The sequence below is a fragment of the Stegostoma tigrinum genome, chromosome 19 (assembly GCF_030684315.1).
Source record: "Stegostoma tigrinum isolate sSteTig4 chromosome 19, sSteTig4.hap1, whole genome shotgun sequence".
Lineage (NCBI taxonomy): Eukaryota > Metazoa > Chordata > Chondrichthyes > Orectolobiformes > Stegostomatidae > Stegostoma > Stegostoma tigrinum.
This window is the reverse complement of record NC_081372.1, coordinates 20,201,768-20,224,812: the sequence shown is the minus strand read 5'-3', so window position 1 is coordinate 20,224,812 and position 23,045 is coordinate 20,201,768. Positions and strand designations below refer to the sequence as shown.

At 39.2% G+C, this 23,045-nt stretch overlaps 1 protein-coding gene across 3 annotated transcripts in view; it reads right to left on the bottom strand.

The window, feature by feature from the left end:
- Positions 1-23,045, bottom strand: part of ntsr1 (neurotensin receptor 1 (high affinity)) — a 107,433-nt gene that overhangs the window by 66,790 nt on the left and 17,598 nt on the right. For all 3 annotated transcript variants that reach the window (XM_059652762.1, XM_059652763.1, XM_048550155.2), the window contains exons 2-3: positions 16,487-16,688; positions 4,160-4,250 (exon numbers count right to left, since the gene is read on the bottom strand). In XM_059652762.1, coding sequence (XP_059508745.1) covers positions 4,160-4,250; positions 16,487-16,688 — 293 coding nt within the window. The remainder of the gene's footprint in view (positions 1-4,159; positions 4,251-16,486; positions 16,689-23,045) is intronic.

Genomic DNA, 23,045 nt, shown 5'->3' with positions numbered 1-23,045 from the left:
TTCTGTTTTTGTTCCTGATTTACAGCATCTGCAGTTCTTTTGGTTTTTTTTACGTATGATATAAACTAGAACACAGTACCGTTGTCAGTGGTAAGTCTCTCATTATAAAAAAGAGCATTAAAGCTGTGGAGAATATTCAATAGGAATTTATCATGATAATTCAATGAATGAGACAATATGGTTATAAGAATAGTACAGGACTACTTTCACTGGATAAAGCTGAGAACAGACTTGAAGGGTTTTTGAATTATGAAGGATATTAATAGAATGAATACCAAAATCCATGTTTTCGGACTGGTTAGTCAGTAACAACGGATCATCAATTTAAAATGATGAACAAAAATGAAAGAAACACTTCACAAAACTTAATGGAAGATCAGAAATACTTTAATAATTACAATTCCCATCAATGTTACTGTTTGCCTTTGGACGTATTGTCAGGCACCTCATTGTGCTGGCAACCCTCAGCATCACTGGATGCAAGGAAAGCCCAATATCCCTTGCACTAAGCATTTCTACAGAGTAAAAGGACCATTTATTATATTTCAATTATTGCTTCATTTCCACATTGTCACAATACATCTGTTTGTACTATTATCTGCAATTTCTGACAGCCAGATAAATGGTTGGGGAAGCAGGATGTTGAGTCTGGTGGGATGTAGCGGTGGTTGGAGGGATGGAGTGTGTGGGTGGGGTGGGCTGATTGTGGTGAGGTAGAGCGTAGGCATCCAGGCCATGAAACTTTGGTCCATCACTTTCTGGGAGGATGTCTGGTCCAGGTCTGGGAGTTGAAATGGCACAGCCAAGGTGTAGGTCAGGTGAATGAGGTAAGTAAGTAATCAGTTGAATCGTTGTGTATGTAATATATTTGGATTTCCTGAAGGCATTTGATAAGTTTCCTCATGAAAGGTCATTGCATAACATAAGAGTTCACAGTATTGTGCATAATGCATTAATATAGATTGAGGATTGGTTAACACACAGAAGACAGAGTTGGGATTAATGAATCTTTTTCAGGTTGGAAAGGTCAAACTAATTGAGTGTTACAGGGGTTTGTTCCAGAGCCTCAAGTATATATTAACTACATTAGTGCCTTGCAAGAAGGAACAGATATAACGTATCCAAGATTGTTGATGATACAAAAATATGAGGAAGGGCATGGTATGATGGGGACATAAGGAAAATGCAAGGGAATGTAGATATGTTGAGTGAGTAGGCAAAACATGTCAGATAGAGTTGAAGATAGCAAACTATGATGTCACGTAATTTATTAGGAAGAATCAAGAGGCAGACCATTACTTAAATGGAGAAACTAGAAAAAAGTGCAGCACAGAGAGCTTTTTTTTTGTACATGAAACTCTAAAAGCTAGCACATAGTTGCAGCAATTAATTAAGTAGGCAAATGCAATTTTGACCTTTATTGCTAGGGATTAGTTTAAAACTAGGGAAGTCTCATTGCAACTGCACAGTGTTACTGAAGTTGCACCTGGAGTACTTTGTACAGTTTTAGTGCACATTTGAGAAAGAATGTTTAGCCTTAGAGGCATTTCAAACGAGATTCACCAAAAGCTGGTTGCTGGGATGAAATGTTTGATTTATTAAGAAGGAGTGTTTATCTTATTTAAATCATAGAATCTCTACAATGTGGAAACAGGCCATTTGGCCCAATAAGTCCACACCACCCCTCCAAAGAGCATCCCACCTTGACTCATTCCCCTACCCCTGCATTTCCCCATGTCTAACCCACTTAAACTAAACATCCCTGGACACTATTAGCAATGTAGCATAGCCAATCCACTCGCCCTACACATCTTTAGACTGTGGGAGGAAACCAGAGCACCCAGAGGAAACCCACGCAGACATGGGGAGAATGTGCAAACTGCACACAGACGGTCACTCGAGGGCAGAATTGAACTCAGGGCCCTGGTGCAGTGAGTTAGTAGTGCTAACCACTGAGCCACTGTGGTTTAAGATACTGAGAGATTTTGACAAGGGTAAATGCTGTAAAGCTATTTCAACCGGTAAAGGAATCCTGAAATAGGGGACAAACTTACAGAATAAGAGAAAATGCATTTAAAACCAAGAGGCAAAGGAATTTCTTCTTCCAATGGGTGGTACATGTCAGAAATCCTTGACCCAAAGTGTGGTGGAAGCTAAATCACTGAAAATATATAAAAAGGAGGCAGATTGATTTTTTTGAAATATTGAGAAATTAGGGACTATGCAAAACTGACAAGAAAGAGCAGTTGAAGCCTGGAACTGATAGTCATGACCTTATAAAATGGTGAGGAAGGCTAAAGGCTTAATGGTCTACTCCTGCTCCTATTTCTTAAGTTCTTATATTCTTACTGTGTCCCATTCAGTTTCTGTCATCTTTAAATCCGTGGTTACAAAAGCTGAACATGACGAATTATATTCACAAAAAAATTATCATAAATGTCAGTGACAGCAAAATGGTACATCAGTATGGGCAGTTGACAAAGCCTGAGATCTCCAGTCAGTTTTTTTTTCTCCTGTTATGAATAGGAAAATTCAGATTCACAAACTTGTGGTCCATTGATTCGGAGTTACCAGATTATCTAGAACATTGTGAAAGGTGTCTAATAATGTGAAAAATTGCATTGAAATATCTGCTGATTTCCTCTGAACCTTCTAAGCATATTTTATAGAATTTGACCATTTGGCCCAACAAGTCCATACTGATGCTCAGAGCATCCCACCCAGACCCATCCCCTATATCCCACCTGATCTGCACATCCTTGAACACTACGGGCAATTTAGCATGGCCAATCCACCTAGCCTGCACATCTTTGGACTGTGGGAGGAAAGCCACACAGACAAGGGGAGAATGTGCAAATTCTACGCAGACAGTTGCCGAAGGGTGAGATCAAACCCAGGTTCCGGCTGATGTGAGGCAGCAATGCTAACCATTCAGCCACACTTCTGACAAAATACAACACACAGCCAAAAAGTAATTTCACATCAGAACAATCAGGGAAACAAGTGGCTATTTGGTCAATGCAAGCACAACTCATCGGGATCCTAACTTGCTCAGACTGTCTCAAGTTTTATTTCAATCTCTTAGGTGCTTTTCAACTATAAAATAAGCATAACAGATATCATGTCATTGTAATCTTGGAGCAGTTCATGGGACCTTTAAACTGCTAACGATTATAAGGTATTTTCAGTTTGCAAATATTTTTGGCAAGCATAATGTAGATTGTTCCTGTAACCTCATAACCAACCACAAATGACCTGAGCAAAAACAAAGTTGCTGGAAAAGGTCAGCAGGTCTGGCTTCACAAATGACCTGAATTGATTGCACACAGGCTTCCTTCCTATCAGTCACATCTAAATCCCATGCAGAATAAAATCATCTTGCACACAATTGCTGGAAAGTTTTGAATTATGATATCTCATATTGTAATTGCTTAAATAAAAATAAAGTGGGTTGAAGGAAAGGCACCAAGTCAGGAGTTCTATGTTTTATAAATCGACAGATTTGCAAAGCTAGAAATGTCAATAGAGTCAGGCATTAGATCATGTTTTACAATTTGTGATTAAAGGCGATAGGGCTGTATTTACAGTTTTAGTTTTTGAGCGCGACTTAATAAAACTACATTTATTTGTTGATTCTGTGTCATTGTGCCAATAATACAACAATGTTTTAAACTGATACACATCATCTCATATATCCATATATATGAAACTAAACCTTTTTATTCTTAAAAATAAAGCCAAAACACCTGACAGTTCAAACTTGTGTGCAGTTAATGATTTGATGCAGGCAATCATTCATTTTTCCAGCCTCATAGTGGTGTAAACTACAGAAGGTGGTCATTGGTCAACCATATCCATCTTGATTCTTGTCATTTGGTTCTGGTCCCTGACATGTATCCAGTTTTGAATATTGTGCTTCATGTAGGAAAATGAAACTTAAGTGGAGTTGAATTTTAGAAATTAAACTCATTTGAGTCAGTGAAGTCAATATCAAGGCATGAGTGTTTTGCTCAGTACATCTGTTTATAAATCAGTAATATGCCGTATAAATCATAATAAAAGTATATTAATTAATAGAACACTCTTTTGAATTTTGCATCAGTATTAACCATGAACATGATCATCAAAATAGAACTCTAGTCAATTATTAAACTCTTACCCTGTCCAGCGATGCTTGGGGACATAACAGAACATAAGTCGGCGTATGTGATATGGGAGCCAGCAGACAACAAAGGCAATGACTACAGCCCCTGAGAAAGAGAAAACACAGATTTATTACTCATAGTATATCTAATTGTATTATATATTACTGCACTTTTTGAAGTAATCTTTTGTGAAAGAATGAAGAAAGTTGAAGAATTCTGCCGCAATCAAAGATATTTGTGAAAGGATATTTTTTGCTGGTCCATACAAGTAAGTGCAGTGTTGGAAATAAAGCAACATAGAAAATAGGAGCAGAAATAGGCTATTTGATCCATTAAGCCCACTGTGTTTTGAATATGATCACGGCTTATTGCCTTTCTCAACAACAAATTCCTGCTCTCTCCCCATGCCCCTTGACATGTTTGGCCTTCTATGATACAGAATTCCTCATGCTCACTATCATCTGAATGAAGAAATATATCTTTATCTTGGTTTGAGGTGACCTATCACGTATCCCGAAACTGTGGCCACTTTCCACAGATACCTGGGCCTGTCACTCTGAAAATGACACGTTTATTGTTCCTCTCTGTTTCCTGTTCTCAATCCATGTCAATACCTTGTCAATAATCCCATGCACTTTGATTGTGCACAATAATTTCTAATATGGGACTTTATTTCAAGCTTGCTAATGATACAAATACACTACAGAAACAGTTATCTCCTCAAATTACTCCAGTAGGTTAGTCAAATATTATTTCCCTTCCATAAACCCATACCAGCATTGTGTAATACAATTGGAAATTTATTTAAAGTGTACTGTTATCTCATCTTTTACAACAGACTCCAGCATTTTCCCAACTACTGATATTAGTCTAACTGGTCCCTAATCCTTGGTTTTCTTCCACCCTCCTTTTTTTAAAGAGTAGGGTTATATTTGTAACTTTCCAATTTATTAGAACAGTAGTCTTGCATTTGTGGTGGATGAAAGATTGGAGAGGATTCTGAAAGATAGTATTTATGATTATTTGGAAAAGCACAGTTTGATGAGAAATAGTCAGCGTGGCTTTGTGAGGGGCAGGTCATGCCTCACAAGCCTTACTGAATTCTTTGAGGATGTGACAAAACACATTGATGAAGGTAGAGAACTGGATGTGCTGTATATGAAGGCATTTGATAAGATTCCCATCGTAGGCTCACTTAGAAAGTAAGGTGGCATGGGACCCAGTGTAATTTGGCTGTCTGGATACAGAAACAGCTGTCCAATAGAAGACAGTGGGTGGTAGTAGATGTATCAGGTTCGTTTTCGGAGACCCTCACGGACTTGATGCAATAACAAGACACTGACCTGTTTAGAAAAACACAAATCCTTTATTACAAAGCAAGTACAAGCTGTGGAGAATCACTGTACTCAACCCTGTAAAGAGTGCAGAGTCTTGTAGGCAATTCTGTCTGAGCAGCGGACAGTCCCCGCTTTCTATACTTTACTAGGGACATAATACATAAATCAATTTTACATCTCACAATGACATGGTACATGAAACAATTACTACAACAGACAAAGACAGGATACAAAACAATTATTACATCAAAAACATAACAGACCAGGATATAGTATCAATCGTTCGTGAAGTGACTGCTAATGGCAGGAGGCGATTTCAAGTTGCCAACATGACAGAATGTAATTTCAAGTTGCCGAAGTGTCTGGCTTGAACAAAAGTCAGTGCCCTGGCCCCTTTGTCAGAGACAGAAGTTACATACTTCAGAAGTCTCACACCTTTACAAATGTTCCTCACTTAACCTTATTTGAGACAGTTTCCACATACCCCCTGTGCAGGAAGATAAAGATTTGCACAGTTTAACTCTAATGCTATTCAGACAGGAAGCTTAAGGCAGTGTCTGCACATCGATGAGTAGGAGGATAAGGTGTTACAAAGTTTTACACCTAATTTCTAGTTGGACAGGAAGTTTTAAGGCAGTGTCTGCATACCTATGTGTAGGCAGATAAAGGACACCAGCTCACCACCTTCTTAAGGGCAACTAGGAATGGACAATAAATGCTGCATTGCCAACAATACCCACACTCCACAAATGAATTAAAAAAACTTGAAAAATCCAGGATTAAAGCAGCCTGCTTGATTGGTACAAGATACACAAACATTCACTCTCTTCACCGCTGATGAAGAGTAGCAGTATTGTGTGCAAGATACACTTTTGAAATTCACCAAGGCTCCCTGGATAACACTTTCCAAACCATGACTACTGCCATCTAGAAGGTTGAAGGTGGAAAATACATGGGAACACCAATACCTGCAGGTTCCCTTCCTTGTCATTCACCATACTGACTTGGAAATATATTGCCATTCCATCAGTGTTTATGGCATTGTGGGTCGACACAAAGCAAATAGACTAGAGCAGTTCAAGAGAGCAGCTCACCATCACGTTGGCCTATCCAGTAGAGCCAACATCCTATGAATGAATAAAAATAAAATTCAGACCAACCATGATCTTAATGAATGTTGAAATTGGTTCAAGGTATTAAATGGCCTACTCCTGCTTCTAAGTTGCTGCTTGGCCTGCTATGTTCATCCAGCTCCATTCTTTGTTATCTATGATTCTTTTGTGGGTTTTTTTCAGTACTTTATCTTGAATATCAATTTTAGTTTATAAATTAATAAGTGGAGTCTTGCTGTCATTGACAATACTGTTACGGTTTTCAGAAAGAGTATGGTCATTTGATTGATTTTGTGTCAGTTGTACTACAATATCCCAATAAGACGAGATGGGTTCAATTTTGTATGATCATATCTTTGCAACGGTGAACATCTTGAACATGACATTGAATGTAAAACAGCTGTTCTTTAGTCAGCTTGTGCTAATGTTATTGCAACTTAATTACAATCTCCAAAACCTTTTGGATTTTCTATTTTGAAGTGGTAACTGGTCTGTAGTATGATATTTCTTCTATTATGAGAGATTCCTATCATTTTCTGAAAATGAAAGATGTCTATCTTTTGGATAAGATGTAAAACCAAGCTGCACATGTTCTTTAGGACAGCTGTAAAAGAAACCATATGCTATTTCCAAGAAGAGGGAAGCAATTGAAGGCAGAAACAAGGATTAATTCCTTCTCTCAACGGGCAGTGAATCTGTGGAACTCTTTGCTGTAGTAGGCTATGTTGTTAAGTATATTCAAGGCACAGAAAGAGATTTTTAATCTTTCAGGGATTCAGAGGTTAGAAAAGAATAGAATACATTGGAGTAATTTATCTTCTCTTATATTTTTTACATATAACTACAATGAAAAATGTTTAAGTCACTGTACTCCAGTGCCATTTTAACACACACAATGACAAATTTGAAATTTTGTCAAGACCAGCAGAAGTGGTAAACAGCTTCACACAGCATCCTGAGCAAGCCATAGGCATGAGAATGTTTATTTCAGTGTTAGCAATTTACACTGATTGATCTCAAGAATTCTAAGACATAGGACAACTTCAAAGTTGTTTGCAAAGCAAGGAATTTTCTTTAAACCTGATCTTTATGTGAGCATTGATGTCAAACATAGCCCCAGCAGAAAGTAACCATTTAGTTAGATCTCCTCAGCGCTGTGACAGGATAAGAACCACAGTTTACACCCTAACTGTAAATACAATTTTGGCACAGTTAAGTCCCTGTTATCTGATCTCAAGCATCCAGAATTCTCATGCAACTAGCATCCAAGATTCAAAACGGGAATTGTGCTTTGAATTTTTCTAGCCTGCATGGTTCAGCTAATCAATTGAAAGCCTGATGGAAGATTTTAACCATTCACAGCCATTCTTTCAGCTGCCGAGGCACTGAAAATCACCTCTTCAAATCTCTGTGAATCTCCATCTCTCTCTCTCTTCCCTTAAATCAGACCTCAAAACCTTAATTAAATTGCAATAACATGTTGCAATGATTTGGTCATCTGCTCTCATTTCACTTTATGAAACTAAGTGGCAGGTTTTTTTTAACATCACTCTTGTAAAGTACTTTGGGATACCTTACTACCTTAAAGATGATATATAATTACAAATTTCAACATTTGTTGCAAATATTTTGTAACATAATCGTGACAAGAGATGTTCCCCTTTTGCTCGACAGGGAGAACGTTTTAATCAGTTTCATGAGCAGTAGGGATGTTAAGTTGCAAGGGACTGAATTTTATGCTCAAAATAGGGCCCTCAATAACCTGCCAGAAAGCTTGGGGTAAACTGCACTTTCAACTACAGGGCTTGCAGTCACAGCCTACAGAACCTAGGTGACCAATCAGTAAACTTTAGGATTGCTGTCCCTTTAAATAATGACTCAGCGTTTTCCACCCTGTACAAGGGCTGCCAGCTCAGTAGTTTTGGAAACGCCATTGTTGGCCAAGGCTGAGAGCGCATTTGGGAGGAGATATCACAAAAGGTAGCTACCCCCCTGTAACCAGGTGCATGGCGTCTCAGGGGTTTGGGACCAGTCAATGGTGGTGTTGGGGCCATGGTGGTCTCTGGGCTGAAGAAATGTCCCCCATCTTCCCCAGAACTGGTAAATGTCACTGTGGCAGAAAGACTCAAATACACCAGCCTGTTTTCCTGCACTGTTTTACAGTGCCCTGCACCCACAACTCCCAGACAGCTGGTAAAATTCATTTCTAGGAATGCTTATCAGCAGGTTAAAAGCTATGCTTCCTGTGATGTTCTGCCCATTCAATTGAATGAATGGACAGTCACCGACAAGGGAAAATTCCCAATACTTTCTCCTGGCAAGCACAACTCCAAACGGTGAAGCGCGCATTATTAAAGCTGACACAGATAGCTGCTCTTCACAGCAACATAACAATGGAATAGATCATTCTGCCCCTGCCACTAAGGAAAACAAAGAAACCAGTCACAGTTAAAACAACTGAAGAAGCTGTTCCTCAGCTGCAGGCAGCTGATCAAGAGGTGAACACACCACATGCACAGATCACCCATCAACCATCAACCATCGGACCCTAAGATCCACAGCAAAACAACGCCAGAAATGGAATACAACTGGTGCCTTAGCAACAAGTAACATAAAGAGCAACAGTCCCTGGGAAACACTCAGATGAACAGCCAATGACAACACACATGTACCATAAAGAGATCAACATGATTTAAGGGCTGTGCAAAATGCATGCGTTTAGGCTGATCTGATTAGGCATGAGAATAGTCATGTGTAAATTTGCTTATTTGGGTAAGTTAAAATGCATGTGATGACATGCAATTTTCTTTTGTATAAAATGTTTGAAGTGTAATCACGTGGCCTCTACCATGAAGTAAGGACACAACATCCAGAAATCTTAAACCCACTTGAATAATGACCTTGTATTGAATAACTGCTGTACACTTGAAACAGGTCTAGCTGTAAACTGGAGCAGCTGCTGCATAGGAAGAGACTGAACAGTTTTCTGTTAACGGCCTGTCTGGTCCCCATTTCACTTCTGGATTCTCTGCTCGATCAGGGGTTTTCCCATACCTTGGCTACCTGCTGAAACATTGGTGGGTTGATTTTTCCAAAAATAATCACTCACAATGCTTCAGATCCATTGATTTAAAAAAAAACCTTCTCCATATTTCCTGCTACCCTGATATCTCTTTCTTTGAGAAAAGGTAGGAATGTAGGAGGTATGTAAATCTCCACATCTGATAATATTACTTCACAATAGAAATTATTGCATTAAGGTGCTTAAGACTGATCCTGCAAATATATTCTATTCAGGAATGAAAATTCCACTGTGGAGCCAAATACCAATGAGCTATCTGATCTAGCAATGCCCATATTAAAGCTTGTTACAATGGAGATGATCACTACATTATCTAATTTTAAAGTATTTCCTTAGAGAGGATAGCATGTCAATTTCTTTTACAGTTAAACTAGATAACATTGAGGTAATAACGTTATGAGCAACTTTACATTTCATTGCTTTAACAAGTGTTACAAAATATATGAACAGTCTGCTTAGGAAGGGAGAACAGACCAATAATCTCAGCATTAGTGTTACTGAGCATATATTTTTCAAAGAGAACAACTGAATCGAAAAGGTCCCTTAGATGGTCACAGTGAGATTTTCTGACCTCATATATTCCTATGTTTCTATCATTAGCAACTAGAGAAAATCTAGCAATGTAAATTGATATAAATGTAATGTATGCTCCAGCCCTGATATACATCAAACCCCTTGAAGCCTGATGGTGTATTTTTCAGTCAATTGTAGCTGTAAAGTCTTGTGCCCATTGAGGACACAAATGCAATTAATTGTAGGCACTTGAAATAAAATCTAACTTCATAACAAGACTAATGTTTTAAACATTCACAATTCAGAAAATGTGCTCTGTTGGTTTTATGAAATGATCAAAAAAATGAAAGAACTGTGGATGCTTGAAATCAGAAACAAAAATGGATATTGCTGGAAAATCTCAGCGGTCTGGCTTCATCTGTAAGAGAAATCAAATTTAACGTTTCAGGTCTAGTGACCCTTTTTCAGAACTTATGGAATGATATTTGAATTAAGAGCTTCCAACAGTTCCATAATTCCCTACATTTTGAAATTCACATTTCTACTTTATTACCACAGGTGGTAGTAAGCATGGGTGGTCATCTCTGCAGACAGACAGCTAAAATGAGAGGGAGTTAGGACATATCTCACATGTCCTGATGACAATTAAATGGCACAGCAGCAATGGAAAGGTATAGAAAGACTAAATGATGCAAATACACTTATTTGCAGCAACTACGTAAATGAATGTGCTTGTAGTATGAAACATTGTGCATTATCATGATGTGATGCCTCTATCATTTTATCTGATGCGCTGTGGGGAACACTACAGGACATAAACTAGCTATTTTTAAAAAACAACTAGCTTCAGTCAGGGTAAAATGTCACATCTGGCTTAATGCTATTCTAACTATTTGATCAAGGCATAGGGGCTGTCTAAACGTCATTCATGGCCCTTCCAGTATTGTCAAACATCAATGACATATGATTCACTTAGGTTTCAAATACTGAGCTACCCTAGTGATCCCACTCCTTGTCCTTTCTTCATCTTCTTAATGCAAAGCAACAATACAAACAGTTCAAAAAGCTACTGATGAAAGGATTCCCATGGCTAAAGTATCTCCAACTCTTCAATTTTAATACAATTTGAACTTAGATCAAGGGCGAATACAACAATCAGTGCTATTATGACATGACCTTTCTTCTTATCCGTATCATGTACACAAAGAATTAGAGAAATTAATGTCAGACTGTTGTAGCACAGCATGGATGTCAATGTTCCTTATTTTTGTCATCCCACTTATCATGCATTGGTCCCTTATTTGGAAGTTTAACATCCCACTGAATGTTACAGTCAGCAAAACCACAGAAACATTCAACACTTCCAATGTGGTAATAAGGGCATTATCAATTAGGGACTGTGGGTGCAAAATAAGTCATTGATTGGAAAGTGAATGGGTTGAATCCAACATATGCCCAGCACCGTATTGATATTCATTGTCTAGCCTTACACTTGAACAGTCGACACATGGATGAATTGATGAAAAATGACCATTGCAATGGAATTGAACTCAAACATCACTTAATGTCACAGGACAGTAGGGCAGTGAAGTGAAATGGATAGAATGAAGGTGTTAACTTCACAAAGGTCATCAATGATCTAATGGGCAGAGAGTATAGCAGGAAGTGGCTGACAAAAATAATACTGTCTTTTATATCCATAAGTGGGAAATGGTCGAAAAACATTTCTGAAGTTTGGGAAGAGTGCCAAGATAATGACAACAACAAAAATAATAGCAATCTTTATTTAGATAGCACCTTCGTGCATAAATTGTCCCAAACTACTTAACGGCATTATCAAATTAAATTTTAAACAACTACATTTGGAAATATTGGAGTAGATAACCAAGGCTATATTGGTTCTTTGGATGGGCAATTCACTTGCTGACCCCACCTGCAACCCAGTCCTGATGAAGGATTTGGTCCAAAATATTGACCTTCCCGCTCCTCTGATGCTGTCTGGCCTGCTGTGCTTTTCAAGTCTCACACTCTGGCTTCCAGCATTTGCAGTCTTTATTGTCTTCAACTCTCCTCTCTCTTAGTATCTGAGGTGTTGCAAATGGTGCTGAACCGTGCTCAATCATTGGTGAACATTTTCACTTCTGACCTTATGATGGAGAGAAGGTCATTAATGCAGCTGTTGAAGATGGTTAGGTCTAGGACGCCACCTGAGGAACTCCTGCAGAGATGTCCAGATGCTGAGATGACTGACCTCCAACAACCACAATCATCTTCCTATTTGCCAGTATGACTCCAACAAATGGAGAGTTTTCTCTCATCTATCCACTGATTCCAGTTTTGCTTAGGCTCCTTGATACCACATCAATTCAATGTGGTCTTGATGACACTCTCATCTCATCTCTGGAATTTAGCTCTTTTGTCCACGTTTGAACCAAGGCTGTAATGAAGTCAGGAGCTGAGCATTCCTGGTGGAACCCAAACTGGACGTCACTGGGCAGGTTATGGCTGAGCAGGTGCAGCTTGAGAACACCATCGATAACGCATTCCACCACTTTATTGATGATTGAAAGTAGATGGCAAGGGTGGTAATTAGCTGGTTGGGTTTGTCCTGCTCTTTATGTACAGGACACACTTGGGCAATTTTCCCCGTTGTTGGGTAGATGTAGGTGTTGTTACTTACAATTAGTGAACAATATGATTGTTTATTTCCGTGCTAATTGAGAAGGTTTCATTTATCTACAAATACCAGTATTGGTATTCGTGACATGCCTGCCAATTTCCGAATTCTGAATTGTAATGAAAGGGACAAAATACTTACCCACAAAATACAAGCAGAAGTAGACCATTTAGTTCCTCCAGACTGTTCTGCCATTCGATAAGTTCATGGCTGATCTGTATTTTGAATTCCACACTTCCCATCCACCTCAAATAACACTGGTTTCCCTCACCTAACAACAATCAATCCACCTCTGTCTTAAAAATATTTAACGACCAGGCTGCTAGCTTTTGAGGCAGTGAGTTCCAAAGCCACCCAACCCTTAGAGAAAAAAACACTCCTCGTCTCTGTGTTGAGAATGGAAATCCTAATTTTAAAACAGTGCTTCCTAGTTCTGGACTGACCCACACAAGAAAACATCCTTTCCATTCCCACCTTGTAAAGACTATTCAGGATTTTATGCAGGATTTTAGGACTTCAATCAAGTCACCTTTTAAGGGAACAAGCTTAGCCTGACCAATTTATTGTTATAATTCAGCTCATCCATTCCAGGTATTAATCTGGTAAATCTCTTCAGAACTGCCTCCAATATTTTTACATCCTTCCATCAATATGGAAACTAAAACTGCACACAGTATTCAGGATGTGGTCTCACCAATACCGTCTACAACTGAAGAATAACATCATTATTTTTATGTTCAATTCCTCTCATAAAAAAGGATAGCCTCTCATCAGTCTTCTTTATTATATGCTTTGTCTACATATAAGCAAGTTGTGACTTGTGCACTAGAGCACCTAAATCCTTCTGCACCTTAGAATTCCACAGTCATTCTCCATAATAGTAATACCCTGCTTTGTCATTCTTCTTGGCAAAGTGAACAACTTCACAATTTCCCACATTATATTACATCTGCCGAATTTTTGCCCACTCACTACCTACATAATCTATCTATATTTTTCTCAGGGCAATGAAGGCTGGTTCAATAGAAAATCACAGAAAATGCTAATGGGCTGGCACCACAGAATGTTGCCACTTCTTTCCATCTTTTCTAGAATCAATAAAGAGTGAGCCCAAGATCCCACACCCCTGAGTTGTGGAGGCAATTGCAGTCCTTAAAAAGGCACTGAATAGCCATTTGGTGAATACAGTCATTCTTTACCAACAGATGACATCACAGGAGTAATCCATCCCCGGGTGCAACGGAGGTTTTGGGTAGCCAAAGGGTACCCGCTGCCTTCCTGGCTCCTCATGGTCCAGTCAGGGGTAGGGAGGTCAAGAACAACCTTCACTCCCAAAGGCCGACTGAAGCTGCCAAATGTTCATTTAAACACCTCATCCTGCTATGGCTGCTGCTGTACTTCTGACTATCTGGCAGCTATTGGAGGAAGGATATTCTTCCTCAAAGGTTCAGATGTCCAAGCATCAGGCTGTTAATTGTCTGATAAGCACAGAATTGTGTTACGGCTCCCAGGACCAGCCATGGCAGGATTTCTATGGCTTTCCAGACTGCTGTCACAGACAACACCACTGCCATTAAATCCAAGGCCTGTGTCTGCAACTCATAAATTCAGAGGAGGTGAGTGCACAGTGGGAAGTCACAAAAGTATGAAATTGACATGAACTCATCACTAAAGAGGGAAAAATGGCAAGTCTTCTATCAGCTTTAGACAGAGACCTGTGTTGACAGGAGGCCAGTGGTGAGGATTTTAGTTAGGATAAACAGCCTCTAGTTCTCTACTTCAGGAGACAAGCTAGTTGGGTGGATAAATGGAGATATATGAGATAATGCAATTGGGAAAACAAAGTAAATACGGAGTAAATAGTGGGATACTAGTAAGTATAGAAGAACCAAGGAACCTTAGATCCGTATCCACAAATCCCTTCATGTGGCTATACAGGCAAATTGTAAGATCATGGACATACATGGGATGCCTACCTGTATTGTCTGATGCATAACATACGAGAGCTGACAAATTATGCTGGAATTATTTAAAACAATGGTTAGGTTACACAGGTAGTAGGAACTGCAGATGCTGGAAAATCTGAGATAACAAGGTGTAGAGCTGGATGAACACTGCAAGCCAAGCAGCATCATAGGACCCTGGGACTAGGCCCGAAACATCAGCTTTCCTGCTCTTATGATGCTGCTTGGCCTGCTGTGTTCATCCCGCTCTACACCTTGTTATCTCAGATTCTCCAGCATCTGCAGTTCCTAATATCTCTGAAACAAATTTAGTGCTGGCAGGTTCTCATCCATTAGTTTACATTATTCTGTATGTAGACTGATGCCACCTACATATTAATTGAACAAAAACCATTCCTAAATGTATATGCAACAGTATTATTATTCAAAGGCCTTACAAATGCACTTCTTCTATCATTTTGGACCTGTGCAAGGGGAAGTATTGGATCCTATTGAAGGAATACTCCCCTGTTCTGAAGAAGAGCCATACCAGGCATTCATTTTGGAAGAAGAGTCATGTCAGGCTCCAAATTAACTCTGTTTCTCTCTCTACAGATGTTGTCAGATCTGCTAAGTTTCTCCAACGTTATGTGTGTTTGCTTTGTATTTCCAGCATCTGCTATATTTTCCTTTTATATTCCTATGCTATTGATTCCTTTGCATTGGGAAAATGACAGAAACATTTCCGATGGTAAGCAAGTCTGTTGTCACTTACAGAGTGTAGCAGTGAACTGATGGCATTGATCATTGATGGTTTGGAAGGATATCATCATATAATAATTAACCTCTTCACAACTAGAAGTGGAGTCATCCTTATGGTAAATATTTATCAGGCTTCAATAAAGATGTAAACTCTCCATGAGTGTGCCAGCTGAAAGGCGAATCTCATCTAACATTCCCAAACAGGTATGCTCGGCCTGAGGAGTTTTAATTTATCTCTATAACTGACCGAACATTCCAATTTTCCTTTGCCTTCACCTTTACTATTCAACTACTGCAGCCACCAATGCCAAAAAGTGTTGCATTCTGTTTAAGAAAGAATTTTTCCTGATCCATTGTTTTTATAGTTTTTTTATTAAAAATAGAATTATGCTACCACTGTTAATGCAACTCATAGGATTGTGAGTCCTTCTTCCCTTTTGATCATGGCATTTTCTCCATGCTGATTGAGCCAACAATTTAATAAAATTGTGTTGGCAACAGTGGTATCTATTCTAATTTGATTTTGCTGTCTGCTTTTACCGAGTTAGTTTGAACCTTTAGTATTTATTCAGTTCTATATTTCCAAAAACTTGCGCCATCAGATGTCATAGTTGAAGTAGAAAAATGATGAGGACTTGGTAACACTGTGTGTCTTAGACTCAGGGGTGGATCTCAGGGAGGCACCAAACCTCTGTTGGAATTACAGTGGTTGGTTAACAGAATTTTGCAAGGAAATCATTGGTGACATTTGTATGTGTCTGACAACTCGTAGCTGACACCAAACTACTGGTTACATAATGTCAAAGTGATATGGATGAAGACAATTTGACCTCTACACATGGACACACAAAGGAAGTCTTTTCTGTAGGATACATTTTTCATAGTATAAATATAAAACGTAAGATTAATACTTACTGAGAACTTTGACTCCATGTCGGAGAGACTGGACACGGCTTGGCTCCACTGACATGCTTAGTGTGGTCTGCTGTCCTTCAATTGTGCATACCTGGCCATCTTGAGCTGCTTGTTTGAACATCGCTATTAGCTGATTAGCGATGATTGTATTCAGGACTGAAATGATTACCATGGGTATAACAAAGGAGAGAAATGCATTCACCTATAAATAAGACAAATGGGTGCAATTAGAAAATAGAAAAAAATAGTTGTAATAATCAGAAATATAGCTTTGGAATGACCCTGGAAATTGATGTGTTGTGTTCTAAGCTGCTACAATAACAGCTTATATTTTTATAACGTCTTTAGCAGAATGAAATTACTCAGGCTGCTTTATAGGAGCATTATAAAACAAAATATGACAACAAAGCACATAAGGAGATATTAAGGTCAGGTGACCAAGAACTAATTCAAGCAGCTACGTTTTGAGAAATATACTGCAGAACAAAAACAAGATAATGAGTTGGAAAGGTGTAGGAAGGCACAGCCACTATTAGAAGTGATGTGTCTTTCATACTTCTCACAGGCTCAAAAAAGGCACTTGTGGCAGAGGTACATTATATCAATGACTTAGCTACATGGATAGAAGGCTCTACAACCAAATTTGCGGACGACAGAAAAATAGGTGGGACAGTAAATTGGAATGAGGAAATGAGCACCTTACAATTGGATATCAATAGGTTCAGAGAGTGGGCCAAAATATGGCTGATAGAGTTAAACACGGATACGTATGAGGTCATACATGTCAGTCGGTAGAATGGGAAAGCGACTTATTACCTAAATGGGGAGAGACTTCGGGGTACTCCAATGCAGAGGAATCTGGGTGTCCTCGTTCATGAATCACAGAAAACTAACATGCACGTACAGCAGATAATAAAAAAAATGGAAGATCGGCTTTTATAGCTAAAGAAATAGAATATAAAGGCAAGGAAATATTGTTGCAACTATATAAGGCAGTTGTGAGACGGCACCTAGAGTACTATACACAGTTTTGGTCCTCATATTTGACAAAACATGTAGTAGCATTTGAGGAAGTTTAGAGGACGTTCACTAGAATGATCCCAGAGATGAAAGGGGTTTGTCGTATGAAGAGATATTGAACAGTTTAGGCCTATATTCTCTGAAATTTAGAAGAATGAGGGGAGATCAAATTGAGGTATTCAAGATGATAAAAATTTGATAAAAGGTATAGTTAAAATAGATGTAGAGTGGATGCTTCCTCTTGTGGGGCATTCTGGGATGAGGGGGCATAGTCTTAGGATAAGGGGTAGCAAATTTAAAAGAGTTAAGGTGTAACTCTTTCAAAAGTCACTGGAGTCAGGGAAAGTCCCAGATGATTGGAAAATTGCTGTTGTAACTCTCTTGTTTAAGAAAGGATCAAGGCAAAAGATGGAAAATTATAGGCCGATTAGCCTAACCTCGATAGTTGGTAAAATTCTTGAATCCATTGTCAAGGATGAGATTTCTAAATTCCTGGAAGTGCAGGGTCAGATTGAAACAAGTCAGCATGGTTTTAGTAAAGGGAGGTCATGCCTGACAAACCTGTTAGAATTCTTTGAAGAGGTAACAAGTATGTTAGACCAGGGAAACCCAGTAGATGTTATCTATCTAGACTTCCAAAAGGCCTTTGATACAGTGCCTCATGGGAGGCTGCTGGGCAAGGTGAGGGCCCATGGTGTTCGAGGTGAGCTACTGGCTTGGATTGAGGATTGGCTGTCTGACAGAAGGCAGAGAGTTGGGATAAAAGGCTCTTTTTCAGAATGGCAACCGGTGACGAGCGGTGTCCCGCAGGGTTCAGTGTTGGGGCCACAGCTGTTCATCTTATATATTAATGATCTGGATGAAGGGACTGGGGGCATTCTGGCGAAGTTTGCCGATGATATGAAGATAGGTGGACAGGCAGGTAGTACTGAGGAGGTAGGGAAGCTGCAGAATGATTTAGACAGTTTAGGAGAGTGGTCCAGGAAATGGCTGATGAAATTAAATGTGAGTAAATGTGAGGTTTTGCACTTTGGAAAAAAGAATACAGACATGGACTATTTTCTAAACGGTGAGAAAATTTGCAAATCAGAAGTGCAAAGGGATCTGGGAGTGTTGGTCCAGGATTCTCTAAAGGTTAACTTGCAGGTAGATTCCGTAATTAAGAAAGCAAATGTAATGTTGTCGTTTATCTCAAGAGGGTTGGAATATAAAAGCAGTGATGTGCTTCTGAGGCTTTATAAGGCACTAGTTAGGCCCCATTTAGAATACTGTGTCCAATTTTGGGCCCCACATCTCAGGAAGGACATACTAGCCTTGGAGCGTGTCCAGTGGAGATTCACATGGATGATCCCTGGAATGGTAGGTTTAACGTATGATGAACGGCTAAGGATCTTGGGATTGTACTCATTAGAGTTTAGAAGGTTGAGGGGAGATCTAATAGGAACTTACAAGATAATGTATGGTTTAGAAGGGGTGGACACTAGGAAGTTGTTTCCGTTAGGCGGGGAGACTAGGACCCGTGGGCACAGCCTTAAAATTAGAGGGGGTAAATTTAAAACTGAAATGAGATGACATTTCTTCAGCCAGAGATTGGTGGGCTTGTGGAATTCATTGCCGCAAAGTGCAGTGGAGGCCGGGACGTTGGATGCCTTCAAAGCAGAGATCGACAAATTCTTGATCTCAAAAGGAATCAAGGGGTACGGGGAGAGTGCAGGGAAGTGGTGTTGAAATGCCCATCAGCCATGATTTAAATGGCGGAATGGACTTGATGGGACGAATGGCCTTACTTCAACTCCTATGTCTTATGGTCTTATGGTAACTATTTCTCCAACAGGCTTGTGAATCTGTGGAATTCGCTATCCCAAAGTGCAGTGGTGCTGGGACAGTGAGTAAGTTTAAGGAGAAGTTAGACAGATTTTTAACTGGTAATGGGTTGTAGGGTTATGGGAGAAGACAGGAAAATGGGAATGAGGAGCATATCAGCCATGATCAAATGGCAGAGCAGACTTTGACAAGCTGAATGGCTTAATTCTGCTCCTATGTCTTATGAACTTATAATTTATAGGTACAGAACACATGAAAATAGAAATGCAGCTAGAATACAAAAGGGAACAAGTTTATTTCTCTAAATGTTTCCCAACCATTCTCCTGGACTTTTCACAGAAAAAAAAATGAATCATCTCATACACTATCATTTGTAGCTGGAAGTGACACATGTTACCAACATGCTTGGTCACAAGGAAAATTAACATTTATTAACAGAGCCACAAGTCTTGTCAGTTCAACTGATAGTCTCTGCACATATGACATACATACATAGTTTATCGAACATCTTCTAATGTGCACTTCCATTTACTGTTCATCTGGTAACTGCTCATTCCTAAAGTGATGTTCCTTCTTCAGGAAGTTTTGCTCCCATGCCAAGTGCTGCTGCCATAGTAACCATTGTTACTGATCCATTTCTGTTGCTGGTTGATGGTGGAGCTCTGGAACTGATCATCTGTACTCTGTGCCTTTGGGGAGATCACAGCTTCTTCATTCATTGCCTGTAGTGAACGAATGGCTTTGCCAATTGTACATAGGTGTCTGCAGTTATGGTGATATATTCAGCAGTTCATGTTCAACAGACATGATCAAAGTGGCAACTACTCAATACTTGGCTCAGTTTTCCATTGGGCTGACTTTAGTTGAGAGCAATGAATGTTTACACTCTGGCTCTCCAATATTCAGTTCTGGTCATGACTTGACAGTTTAATAGAACATAGAACAGTACAGCACAGTACAGGCCCTTTGGCCCACAATGTTGTGCTGACCTATTATCCTACAAAGATCAAACTACGCTGCAAACCTACATTATACAACAAAGAAAATTTTGGTTTTCTGTCATTTCACCTTGACTTATCACTTATACCCTGGTGGAACTTATGCCTTCAGTAGTGCTTTCACCACCAGAAGAACTGTTTGATACAGTGTGATATTATTTTTTGGACTAAATTAGTTTCCATGCCTTCAAGTAGATGTGTTTCTCTACCCAAGGGCTGCCTTGTGGAAATCTGCGCTGGATTTGATTGATTTCTTTATGATCCTTTGTTAATTTCCACTGCTGCCTCAGCCTTTCCATTTGATGAGGATAGTGTGGCGAAGTTGTATGATGTCGAATTTCACAATGTTTCAAGAAGAGACAAATTCTTCACCCATGATTTGAGGACCATTGTCATTCATCACAATGTCATGATCTCAGTTCAGTGGAATGTGGATGTTTTTAAACTGTAATTCCAAAAATGTGCTTTTTATTCAAAATAAAGGGGGCTGATACAGCAAAGAACGACTTGTAAAGTAAGTGGCTGGAAAGCCCATGGAATGTCAAATCTTCAGAAACTAAGGCAACTTTAAACAACAGCCCTCCAAAGGTGGTAAAAGGCAAGAGGCAAGTCAAAACAAACTGGACTATGATCTTCTGACTACAAAATTAATGAGAGGCTGCTGCAACAAGCAACTTCCTGTGGATTTATTTTTCCCTGTGAAGAATATACAATGGCAGGAGTTCAAAAGCCAGTTTCAACTCTACTAGAGTGTGCTATTGAATGTTCTCATGTGCAGAAGCTTTGGTTTGAGCACACTGTAGAGGTCAAAATTGAAGAGCTAGCCCCTAATTGCTTTTATGTTGCAGATATGTCTCACTCTGAGCAGCAGAAGTCAATCAGCCAGCAACCAGACAAAAACTAAAAGGACAACACTGGACTCTTTCTCAGCCTAAATGCTGGAATTCAATCATGGACAAAAGGAATCAAAACCAGAGAATCTCAACCAATCTGAAAAACTAACAAGCCATGAAATTGACTATTTACCAACAAACTTCAACACTACTGGCACCTGTACTGCAGTAGTGCAAGCCTGGATAAAGATTTCTAAAGGGAAATAATCCTTTTTATATTATTCTATCTGCAACCAACCAAGAGGGTGGGTGAATAAAGAAGGGGAGCCAGTTCATGCTTTCCAACCAGGGAGCTTAACAGTTTAGGGCACCCCATCTGAAACAGTAATAAATTGGGGAAGATTGATCAGGGCCCTGTCACAAAAACAACAATATCTGAACTTCCATGTTGATGGAAGTGTGTCTTTTGATATTCTACAAAATTACTGGTAATCATTAATATCAGATGGCTCACCTCCCAGTAGCCAAAATACTCATCAACAGTGACAAGGGAATCAATTACAGCAAGAACAAAGAGGACTACTCCAAACTTCATTCATGGTCTCTCTGGAATCACATGTGTCAAACATAGATCTTGAAGTTGTTATTCATTATAAATAGATCACTGGCTGATTTGGCTGATAGCCACTTATGGTTGATCGTAGGAAAATTTATCTTACTGCCTTCAAACTCGACTCAATTCCTTGATGATTTAGCATCTCTTTCCCCATGTTTATAAGGGTAATTACTCCATTTCCTCTGACCAAAATGCCATCTTAGGCAATCACTTAATCACTGTATGCCCAATAATCTGATAGGAACAGGTGTCTTCTTGACCATTTGTTCATTACTACATCCTTAAGCAATTGGACACTTGCCTGTTCTTGTGTTATTTTATTGACTTGAGCAAGGAGCTTATCTTTCAAATTCAATGTCTCTGCTGAGTTGATGACAGCCAGACCATGTTAAGCTATTGTTTCCCATTGAATCTTGAAGATTTAACATTGTATTCGCGTATTCAATGTTCTTACTGGGAGTACCAAGCTTGACAGCATATTGACAATGTATATTTGTTTCAGTTGTATATCCTATATCACATACAAATGATACCTCTGCAAATGAAGTTACACTGTTGGCAAGTGTTTCAGAGCACACAGAAGCATTCTGTGGACAATGATTTGAAGTACCTTATGGTTGGATTGCATTGCCAGTTTATCTCTCCAAAACAGGCATGACTAAAATGCTCATAAGCAAAGACAATAGCACTCTTCCTTTGTCTGAGCATGGTGTTCAATTTTTGTTAATGTCTTTGACTCAAGTGAGACTGTTTGGAGCTCCTCCAAATACTGTCATGCCCACATCATATTGTCAGGTCATTTCATCATTGATATCATAATGTCTCAGTACTGGCACCATCACTAAATGTTTGAAACTACTGAAAACTGTTACTTGTTTTGAGCCTCACTACCACTGCACATTCTTAGCAGTGAGCTTTCATAGAAGTTTACATTCTGATGACAAGTTAGACAAGAATTTTGCTAAACTGATCACCAATCCAATAAATTATAGCACATCTTTCACATCTCTTATACACTGTTTCTCAGACAATATGAGCACAAGGTGTAAGCGAAGAAATAGGTCATTTGACCATCTGAGTCTGCTTTGCCATTTAATAAGGTCATGGCTGATCTGATGACCCTCAATTCCATTTTCCTGCCTTTTCCTAGTGCCACTTGATTTCCTTACTGAATAAAAAGTTGCCTATTTCAGCTTTGGATATATTTAACGACCTGACCTTGACAGCCCTCTGCAGCAAAAAATTTGACAGATTCATTACGCTCTGTA